Source organism: Osmerus eperlanus, chromosome 7 (assembly GCF_963692335.1).
Source record: "Osmerus eperlanus chromosome 7, fOsmEpe2.1, whole genome shotgun sequence".
In the NCBI taxonomy this organism is placed as follows: Eukaryota; Metazoa; Chordata; class Actinopteri; order Osmeriformes; family Osmeridae; genus Osmerus; species Osmerus eperlanus.
In genome coordinates this window covers 19,650,948-19,661,761 of record NC_085024.1, presented here as the reverse complement: position 1 = coordinate 19,661,761, position 10,814 = coordinate 19,650,948, and the positions used below count along the sequence as shown (strand labels likewise).

Genomic DNA, 10,814 nt, shown 5'->3' with positions numbered 1-10,814 from the left:
CCATTTGTAGCCCTGTCGGCCTGCATACTAATTATTTGAAAACGTGTAGTTATTCCCAAAATAACCCCTCAAGTTTAATACGTTTTCGAAATTCCACTTTAGAAAAGTCTCTCCAGACTAAACAAGGAAGAGCAATAACTGTAAGTTATGGGATGTCATGCCAAAATACTGTACCAGGAGAATTTTTGGTCTAATGTCGAGAATGTTGCACACCCAGTTGTGGTACTTTTGATGCCCTAGATGAGAACTTTACCGAAAGCCTTCCCTTCAACCTGCATGTCTTGTTTTTGTCAAGTTCCAGCTCATAAGACTTACACAATGAAAGTTCACTTCTCCAATACTGTATAATATGACTACAGATGTTTTTAAACGAAACCTAAAAACATCTTTAAAAAAAAGCTTTTTACTAAATGTATTTTATAGGTTTTCCTTTTAACTATTTATTGACCTTGATCTTTTTTTAAATTGTAATTATTAACTTTGATTATTTTTTATTTGCATTATTATATGCTCTGTAGCACTTTGTGATTGCTGTAATATAAAGTGCAATACAAATAAAATGTATTACTATTATTATGCTTTTGCACAATAAGTATTGGGTTATTTATCGCAGTAATCAACTCAATTCAATAGCATTGACCATTCACAATGATTATGTATAGCTGCTGTAATGCTCAATAATACAGCAGAATGTTTTTATTTTGGGCTTCTTTTATAGAACCCATGTGAGCACATGGGTTCCCCCAAGGAGAACATGGAAACTTCACACAGAAGTACCCGGGAGAAAAGCCCACCTTAGCACCAACAGACCCCAAGCGGAATCGAACCCAGAACCTTCTTGCTGCGAGGTGGCAGTGTAAATTGCACTAGCAACTTGCACTACAAAACCATGCCATATGTGCCACATATTAACATAGTTAATAATCAATACGCTTGTTTACAATCAACGTGAGAATAGTAAACCAACACAAAAAGGTTAAAAGTAGCATCAATCGTTGTTAGCTTCCATTCATCTGCCTTGATGTATCAAATACAAGGAGTTCCCTTCATCTCTCTCATCCCGCCATTATCTACAGTGTTACATACTAACAGCTTATAACTTTGGTTACTATATGATGCTTTTCTTGGCAAGATAATTAAGACATAGTTCATACAGGAATGATACTACAGTCCATTATTGACATCACTGCCATTGCCTACCATTACCTACTCACAACCAGAAGCGCCGCTATAAATGTTGGGCCCCATGAAGAGATTGCAACCCCCCCATCCTATTTTGGTTAAATCATTTTTTAAATTCAACAAATGTTCATTTCAAGGTTTCCGAGGGCCCACTCCCCATTAAGGCCCTTGGTAGTCAGTCCCACTTTCCCCGCCACCTCGACGCCCCTGATCACAAAAAAAAGGTATCTTCCAAAACAGTTGTCGCTATTGGTGTTACAAAAATTCCTGCAGTACATTCCAGAATGCTAAAGCAAAGTTGGAATGTTCAAGCTTAGTTGCACTTGTTCAGTGTGCTACAGTGTGTTGAGGTGGCAGTTTAGTGAAGCCTCTTGTTCAACAACTGAAGGTAAGGAATAATAACCATTTAAGTCTCATATTCTTTACATGCTTAGCTGTTTACAACATATCAGTTGTTGAAGACAGATGACGTGCTTTAAGTTGGACATTTTCCTTTTTTTGGAGGGGGGGTGGTGGTGCTGGGGGTGTGTGTGTGCTGGGGGTTGGGGTAGGGGTCATCTCTTCAGGATACCTGACATTACTGGAAATGTTAAATAAATAAAAAACCTCTATTACTATACCCTGAACTTTTCTGACATTATAAAATAAAAAATGTCCATGTTAATGTCAAACGCTTTTTCTTTCTATACAGTTAATCGTCAGGATCACCATGGATGCAATATATGACGATCCCTGTTTCCTGGATGAGTTGAAGAGCTGTATTATGACCAGACCAAATGCAAGTGCAGAGACAGCCAAAAAGGAGCTGGACCTGATGAATAATGTCACTCTTAACATTGCTGTGACAGGCGAAAGTGGAGTAGGAAAATCCACTTTGGTCAATGCTCTTAGGGGGGTCAGGGAAGGGGAAATAGGATCTGCAGAAACTGGGGTAACTGAAACCACCATGATGGCTACAAGATACACCCACCCCTCCATGACTAACGTGTTTATCTGGGACCTGCCAGGGATTGGGACCCCAAACTTTAAAGCCAAAACCTATCTAAAAGACGTCTGCTTTGAGACTTATGACTTTTTCATTATCATTGGAACTGTGAGATTCAAAGAGAATGACCTCAAGCTGGCCAAAGAAATCAAGAAGAGGAAGAAGATGTTTTACTTTGTACGTTCGAAGATTGATCACGACATCAGCGCAGAGGCCAGGAAACAAAACTTTAATGAGGAAAAGGTGCTGAACCAGATCCGGTTGAGCTGTAAGGACAATCTAAGGACCATTGGAAACCCTGATGTCTTCCTAATCTCTACATGTCAACTGGAGAAGTATGATTTTCAGAAACTAATTGATTCACTGATTAATAACTTGTCAGACCATAAGAGGTCGGCTCTTGTTCAATCTATGCCAGCTTGCTCTCTACCAATGATAGAACAAAAAAAGAGGGAGCTCTACAAAATTGCCTTCGCCGTGGCTGCTGCGGCTGCCACGTCTGCGGCCATCGCCATCCCAGGCCTCTCGGTGGGTTGTGAGATTGGCGTTATGCAGGGGTTCCTAAAGAAGGCCCATGTTTCCTTTGGGTTGGATGCAGAATCCATCAAAAGGATCGCTACCCGTATCAACAAGCCAGAAAGAGAGCTGAGGATAGCAATGACCTCTCGCTTCGCTAACGGAATTAACGAAAGGGTGGTGGTTGGAATGTTTGCCAATAGGTCCGTGATAACAGCCAAGGCGTTTGAGGTTGTGTTAAGCGGCATTTTAGGCCTTGGAAGTCTCGCAGCAATGGGAATTTCATTTACTACCACATTGCACCTTTTGCAGGAAGGAATTAAAGAAATGACTGATGACGCTAAAGCTGTGCTCGCTATTGCACTTTCTTTCGAAAAATGAGACGCGACACTGCGGCGCTTGTTTCAGTTGCACGAGCGAAGAGGGTATGTGCTTTGTGTGAGCATGATGTAAAAAACTTCCTTTCGTAGGCTAATGTAAAAATCGTTGTCTTTTAATACCAATTTCTACCATGTTCACAAACGCATGTGTCATTTCGATAGGCTACATTAATTAAATAATTGTAACTTTTATTAGGCTACTATTTCTCAATCGTTCATTTAAATATAATTTCACAGATCATAGCATTGATTGGTAACTTGTTTTTTTAGAATAAAATTTGTATTTTCATGTTTAATTAAGTAAATATAACAATTCTGTAATATGTGTATAATATCTACACTAAGATAAAAAAAATAAAAATTGCAACTAAACTTGGAAATGTGGTTTTATCCTGAACATGTAAGCATTTTCTGATATTATGTACTGAATGCATTTTCTTATTTGTTTCTTTTCAACCCATTAAAGGTGTTGGGTAATAAATAAAAACTAAACATTCATTAATCATGATAGGTATATGTCATCATTATTTTTTCCATTATTTTGTTACTTGGCACAAGTGACAAAGTTGGATGTATTATCTGTCACTTTCTAAAGAATGTTTGCAAGACTGTTATCATTTATATCTGAAATAAACCATGACACAGATAACCTGTTCTGAAGATATTTGAAAATAAAACGGAAGACTGAAATATAGGCCTACTCATTTCAACACAGCACCTGACAGTCTCAAATTAGTAAATATGATCAAATTAAATATAATCCTGTGTACTTTTTTAAAGAATGTACACTCTAGTACATATATTACATATAGTGCTAGCCATGACAAATCAATAAAATAACATCGTTTTGATCAATAATTCATGTTTCAAATGGCTGTTTTGTGGAAAAATGTAAATGGAAAACGCCGCGGAACGATGATTGAGTAGTGCAAACACACAACCCAACTTAAGCCTACGATAGGCTATAACGACACACACAAGCTACATTGTCCAACCGAGACAATGTATCTTTATCTATATTAGGTATTACCCCACATCTTGTGACTTTGTAGATCATAGGATAATAAATAACCAGTTTATTTATAGTAATGCTATTACAATACTATATTGAGATAACACCATAACATCTCCTATTCACATCTGCTCTAAACGTTCCCCAGGCAACTTCAAGAATGATTGGCTTTCTTGGCATTAAAAAACACCTGCAGTACTACATTCCAGAATGCTAAAGCAATGTTGGAATGTTCCAGCTTAGTTGCACTTGTTCTTCAGGCTTTAAATGAGTTTGTATTGCTACAGTGTGTTCAGAGGTGGCGGTTGGGAGTAGCGTAGTATAGTTCAACAACTGAAGGAATAATAACCATGTAAGTTTTATATCCTTTAAATGCTTAGCTGTTACAACATATCATTTGATTAAGATGTGATTAAAGACAGATTACTTTGTTTAGTTATTTAAGTTAGAACTTTTTTACTTCAGGATACCTGCCATTATACTGGTAATGCTAAAATGCAAAACCTCTAAACTACTAGACCTGCACTTTTCGTCAGACAATATCAAAGAAGGTTTTTCCATATTCATGTCCAAAACGGACTCTTTCCACACAGTTAATTGTTAGGATCACCATGGCTGCCGTATATGAAGAACCCTGTGTCATCAAAGAGTCGAGGATCTATATTAGGGCCAAAGTAGAGGAGATTGCATCTAAAGCAAGAAAGAAGCAGAACTTGACGGAGGATGTAACTATAAACGTGGCTGTGACAGGTGAAAGCGGAGTAGGAAAATCGACTTTCGTAAATGCCCTTTTGGGGATCGCGGATGAGGAAACGGGAGCTGCAGAAACTGGGGTGACTGAAATCATCAAGAGACCTACGAGATACACCCACCCCTCCATGTCGAACGTGTTCATATGGGATCTGCCAGGCACTGCAACCCCAAAATTCAGAGTAAAAAAATATTTGAGAGATGTCAACTTTGAGATTTATGACATTTTTATTTTCATCGGAGCAGTGAGGTTCAAAGAGAATGACATGATGCTGGCCAAAGAAATCGAGAAGAGGAGGAAGATGTTTTACTTTGTACGTTCGAAGATTGATCATGACATCAGTGCAGAGTCCAGGAAAAAAAACTTCAATGAGGATGAAGTCCTCAACAAGATCCGGTTGAGCTGTCAGGACAACTTGAGCAGAATTGGGAATGTGGATGTTTACCTAATCTCTTCATTTGAGCTGGAAAAGTATGATTTTCGGAAACTAATTGATTCACTGATGGAGAACCTGTCAGAGCATAAGAGGGCAGCCCTTATTCAATCTATGCCACTTTGCCCTCTTTTGTAACTTCATTAAATAACTCTGTAACTCTTTGTTACATAACAGAAAACAAAGAGGCAAATGACAGAATAGTTAATTATGTATTATTTGACATATAGCATTGATAGTTAACTTTATTAAAATGTGTATTGTCATGTATAATTAAGTACATCTGGGACTTTTTTCATGTGTACAATCTCTACACAAAGATGAAAAGGTTTTATAATTTGCAACTGAACTTGGAAATGTTTTATGTTTTACCTGTTTTACCTGAACATGTAAGTATTTGTTGACATTTTGTACAGAACGGTACACGTAAACTACACAATCATCACATCATATCTGTCATGTTTACTGTTTCTGTTTCTTGATTGTATTGTTTTACCTGAACATGTAAGTATTTGTGGACATTCTGAAGCAATACATGCCATGTTTTCTTTTATCAGACATTAGTGTCATTACATCTGCACTGTTAATCTACAATAATCCATATTTCTTTCATTTATTTTCATTTTATGTAAAATAAAATAAAATAAAATAAGAAAAGTGGCATGGATTCCTTTATCATGGTCTTTCGAACAGCAATTACAATGTTTGTGTTGCTCAACAGGTTTGGCAGTTATAAGGTATCTGGGGCATGCAATGGGCAGGCGCGCTGGAAGGTATTTTGAGTAGGAGAGCTGAGGTACTGTCTATAATCTAGGCTACAGTATTTGCATGGGGAAAAAATAAGCATATATATATATATATTGCATATGGAAAATAAAAATTCGGACATGAACATGAACACTCTCGGTCTCTCGCTCACTAGCGCTCGCTCACACACAAAAAGTTCTAATTGGCCCATGTTCGTTCACGTTCTTCTTTATCCGTTAGCAAGTAACAACTTCCGTGAACCCCATATAGCAAGATGCATGCCTGTGATAGCTAAAAACTAGCAAAGACATTTTTCCCCACGTCTATTTTCTTCCCCAAAGCAAAATTATTTATTATATCGTTTTAATATATAATATATATATATTTAATTTTAAAAAATTACTAACACCTTTATTTATTTTTTCCTTCCTGCAGCTAGGGGGTACTGCAGCACCCTCAGCACCTCCCTTCCTGCGCCACTGGCAATGGGTTTCACATTTGAGCTTTTGCAGTACAAGAAACATATCCCAAGTAGAGGCTGAACCAGTCTGTGCTTCTTGCAGTTTCGACAAGAACTGGCAATCTTTTATTATTCAAAATGGAGAATGTTATGAAGGAAGATTTCGAGAAATCACCGAAAGAACTTGAATTTCAGGAAGCACAGCGTGTCTCTGTTCAGTCTCAGACTGCTCTGAAGGTCTTTGACCATTTCATGGTGGACATTGCCATAATGGGAGAGTCAGGGGTGGGGAAATCCTCCTTGGTAAATGTCCTGCTTGGATTTAGTCCTGAATGTGAAGAAGGGGCGCCCACTGGAGTAGTAGAGACCACAATGACACCAACCATGTACCCTCATCCCAAACACCCCTATGTCAGACTTTGGGACCTTCCAGGAATGGGAACACCTTCATTCAAGTCTAAGAATTACATCAAGAAAATGAACATGGACCTTTATGATCTGTTTGTCATTGTGTTTTCTGACAGGACGAAAGAGAACTGCATGTATCTCGTGGACGAGATCTTGAGAAGACACAGGCCCTTCTACCTTGTGAGGTCTAAGGTTGACAACGACTTGTTGTCTGAGAGCAGGAAGTGTGACTTCACAGCACCTTCTGTCTTGAACCGGATGAGGAGGGACTGTCTGTTTCACCTCCAGGCCAAAGTAAAGGATCCCAGAGTGTTCCTGGTATCCACCCATGGGGCCAATGAGTATGATCTTCAGCAGTTGATGGAAACACTAGAGGGAGACCTACCGTTGCTTCGGAAAAAAGCTTTTGGTGATTTCTTGGAAGACGTCTCTCAAAGGCCTTACACATTATTCAAGTAAGGACCAGTGTCTGGACCTGGTTGAGTTTAGATTCAGCGTTAGATCCTATCTGTCCCTGTCACTGTCCCCATGTGTAAAAAGCACTTTTTTAAGTCTATTAATTTATCTGTGTTATTCTCTCCATCAGGTGTATAAAGCTTCCTGCAGTCAAGAGAGAGAAAATCAGAAGAGGAGATGTGGAGCAGATCAGGGCAGTGTTCAGGCCCTGGGACCTCTCCAACAGATCAGCAAGGGAGACAATTCTAAACCATGTTGTTGCTCTAGAGTCAACAAGAATAGTTTGACTTGTACTGTATGTATGACTGCACTGGTCGTTTGATGGATTGAGGATATTCTTTAAAATACAGTATATATATAATTTTTTTATACTACTATATTGGTCATTCTTAAATTAGGCAGTTTCATGAATGTATCAGACAATACTATTATAATGTGTCGAACTGGAGTAACAAGGAAAGAGATGGGTGTAAATACATTTGAAAATGTTTTTTTTTTCTGAAAAAATAAATGCAGACATAAACTGAGTCAAAAAAACAGTTGTTTTATTGACCTGGAGTTCCTCAGATATTTCCTTGAATATGGGATAAAAATCCCCCCACCCATTCTCTCTCTCTCTCCCTCTCTCTCTCTCTCTCTCTCTCTCTCTCTCTCTCTCTCTCTCTCTCTCTCTTTCTGTTTATCTCCCCTTTTCTTTTTCTTTCTACCCGTGTTCCGTGATGGGAAAGGTACTAGCTACAGTCTAGTAGCTAGTGAGGATCTCGTTGATCCATGGCAGCAGGGCGCAGACCTTGGTGTACACCCCGGGGTAGTCAGGCTGGGCACAGCCATAGCCCCACGACACTATGCCCTGCAATTCACCATTGCATACAAGGGGGCCTCCAGAGTCACCCTGGCAGGAGGACAGGAGAACAACACAAAGTGGGAGGGAAGGAGGTTGGAGGGATGGAGGGTTGGAGGGATGGAGGGATGGAGGGATGGAGGGATGGAGGGATGGAGGTTGGAGGGATGGAGGTTGGAGGGTTGGAGGGATGGAGGTAGGGGGGATGGAGGGATGGAGGTAGGAGGGATGGAGGGATGGAGGGATGGAGGGTTGGAGGGATAGAGGTAGGGGGGATGGAGGGATGGAGGTAGGAGGGATGGAGGGATGGAGGGATGGAGGGTTGGAGGGATAGAGGTAGGGGGGATGGAGGGATGGAGGTAGTAGGGATGGAGGTTGGAGGGTTGGAGGATAGTGAGAGACAGGAATGATGTAAGAAAAGGAGGAGGAAGGGGAAGAGGAGAGTAAACATGAAAGATTTAAACCTCACACCAACAGTCCTTTCAATCCTTTTGCTATTCTATGCACATTATGATCACCTGTGGATTGTCCACTTTTTGTGTCGGGTGCCTGTACTATATGGCACACAACAGATTCGACAGTAGGTGGCAAAGGTGTATGTCACCTACCTGACAGGAGTCCTTGCCCCCCTCTGGGTAGCCGGCACACAGCATGGTGTCTGAGATCTGACCAGGGTAGTTGATGTCACAGTCCTCCTTAGACACAATAGGGACGTCCACGCACTGCAGGTTAAACGGATTGAAGACTAGCCAGAGAAGAACCAGTTGGTGGAGAGTGATGAGGAGTGTTGAGGAAGGAGAGAGAGATTTCATCAGGTGAATGAAAAGAATGCATCAATTTAAGAATAAAGCCTTTCAATGTAAACATTAATTTCAAGACCACGCTATTGCTTAATGTAGCCCAGCCCAGCATAGCCTTGCCAAGCCTTGCCTTGGCCTATCCAATCTCTTGACATACCAGAATCTGTATAGATGTTGCCCCAACCAGACACCACACACATTTCCCCTGCCTTAGGACAAGCCTTGGGCAGGGCGATGGGCTGGACAAACTTGTTGAGGGTAACTGGGTGGGCCAGCTTCATCAGCATGATGTCATGGTCCATGGTCTGGTAGTTGTAGCTTTGGTGCCAGTAGATGGCATCCACAGACATGTACTGCTCGGTTCCCTCATGTTGCCATATGTGATGGTCCCCCAGGATGGCGATCTGTGCAAATGGACTGAGAGAAGAAGGAGAGTGGGGAAGAAGGAGAGATGGACATGGGGAAAAAATGGAGTAAAACAGAGGATATGTGAAGTGAGGGAAAGGGAGGTGGACTGAGAGGGAGAGAGACAGATACAGAGACAGAGAGAGAGAGAGAGAGAGAGAGGAAGAGATACAGAGAGAGAGAGAGAGAGAGAGAGAGAGAGAGAGAGAGAGAGAGAGGAGAGAGAGAGAGAGAGAGAGAGAGAGAGAGAGAGAGAGAGAGAGAGAGAGAGAGAGAGAGAGAGAGAGAGAGAGAGAGAGAGAGAGAGAGAGAGAGAGAGAGAAAGGCTACTTGCGCCCAAATATAATCGAGACATCTCTGTCCCAATAGTACTCACTTTATCCAGCAGTGGGCAGCAGATATGATCCACTGGTCGTTGATGAGCGAGGCTCCACAGAAGTGGTAGCCGATGTTGAGAGACGCCTGCCAGGGTTGAGAGTGAGCCTCACACTCATACCCCCCCACGATCCTGTCGTTCAGCGGAATTGAGGCTGAGAGGCAGGGAGGCAGAGAGGCAGAGAGGAAAAGATGGAGGGACATAAGAAAGGGAGACGTGAAGTAGAAACTGAAATGAAAGACACGGTTGTGAGGGGCATGCTGTGATGTATATAAAACAAATTGAGACGGTAATTGCTCTCACTGTGTGTGATAATAGCATCCTTAATCGCATTGCGTGTTTTCACCTGTTGCTTCTGCAGGCAAGATTTGTGTGTGTGTGTGTGTGTCTGCCTTTGAGTGAGAGAGTGTGTTTTACCTGCAGCACCCAAGAGTGCAAGTACAATCAAGCCAATCATCCTGCCGTTGACACGTTTTCTTTTCACCCAAAGTGGACTGAGGCACTCTTTTCCTCTGACTTTTATACATCCGTCCTTTATCAGTATAACCTCATGCCCCTCCTGTCCCTTCTCCCTCACCCCTCCTCTCCATCCCCTTGCTCCATGCCCGCAAACGCCCAACCACCTGCCTCCCTCTTTCTCCCCTCTCCCAGTGCCAAGTCTCAAATTGACCTTGATAAATGGATACCAAGATAAACCAGCCTATTTTGGTTAAGTGTAATTTTGTTGGGTTGAGAAGGGCAGTTGGGGCTTGAAACATGGAGGAATCCTTATGTTGAACTTTTAAACGTTTACAAGGAGACTCCACATTGACAGTTTGTAACTGCCTTTTATCAACCGACAGTAAGCAGCCATCCTTTTGAATGTGAGGGTTTGTTTACTTGTTTGTCTCATAGCTTCATCTCTTTTTTGTAGTGCTACCACAAAGAGATCTTAACTGTTAGTCACTTCAACTTATATTATCAATGAACCTGCATGAACCTTCTGGTTTATTGGTAATATCCATTTCTAGGTTAGTATTGTTGGTTGTTGTACTTTTCAGCATAATTCATTATACCCAAGTC

General features: G+C 41.1%; 3 protein-coding genes across 5 annotated transcripts; 2 read left to right on the top strand and 1 right to left on the bottom strand.

The window, feature by feature from the left end:
- The first annotated feature begins 1,877 nt into the window (after positions 1–1,877).
- On the top strand, positions 1,878–3,272 carry LOC134023480 (interferon-inducible GTPase 5-like). The gene has a single exon (XM_062465638.1). It carries the CDS (start codon positions 1,892–1,894, stop codon positions 3,062–3,064), a length of 1,173 nt encoding a protein of 390 aa, XP_062321622.1. The 5' UTR covers positions 1,878–1,891; the 3' UTR covers positions 3,065–3,272.
- Positions 3,273–4,302: 1,030 nt separating this feature from the next.
- On the top strand, positions 4,303–7,860 carry LOC134023490 (interferon-inducible GTPase 5-like). 3 transcript variants are annotated; one of them, XM_062465652.1, is made up of 3 exons: positions 4,303–4,427; positions 6,991–7,329; positions 7,461–7,860. In XM_062465652.1, coding segments are annotated over exons 1-3 (498 nt in total). In that variant the 5' UTR covers positions 4,303–4,425; the 3' UTR covers positions 7,618–7,860. The 3 variants fall into 3 exon arrangements, 2 of the variants coding, with proteins under 2 accessions (XP_062321636.1, XP_062321635.1); XR_009930776.1 differs by lacking the exons at positions 6,991–7,329; positions 7,461–7,860 and adding exons at positions 4,669–6,055; positions 6,442–6,571 and having other exon boundaries at positions 4,310–4,427; XM_062465651.1 differs by lacking the exon at positions 4,303–4,427 and adding an exon at positions 5,396–6,055 and having other exon boundaries at positions 6,442–7,329.
- Positions 7,861–10,276, bottom strand: LOC134023500 (serine protease 1-like). Its single transcript, XM_062465663.1, has 5 exons — positions 10,170–10,276; positions 9,753–9,906; positions 9,129–9,388; positions 8,780–8,916; positions 7,861–8,222 (listed from the first exon to the last, which is right to left on the bottom strand). Exons 1-5 carry the CDS (start codon positions 10,207–10,209, stop codon positions 8,073–8,075), a joined length of 741 nt encoding a protein of 246 aa, XP_062321647.1. The 5' UTR covers positions 10,210–10,276; the 3' UTR covers positions 7,861–8,072.
- Positions 10,277–10,814: the final 538 nt, after the last annotated feature.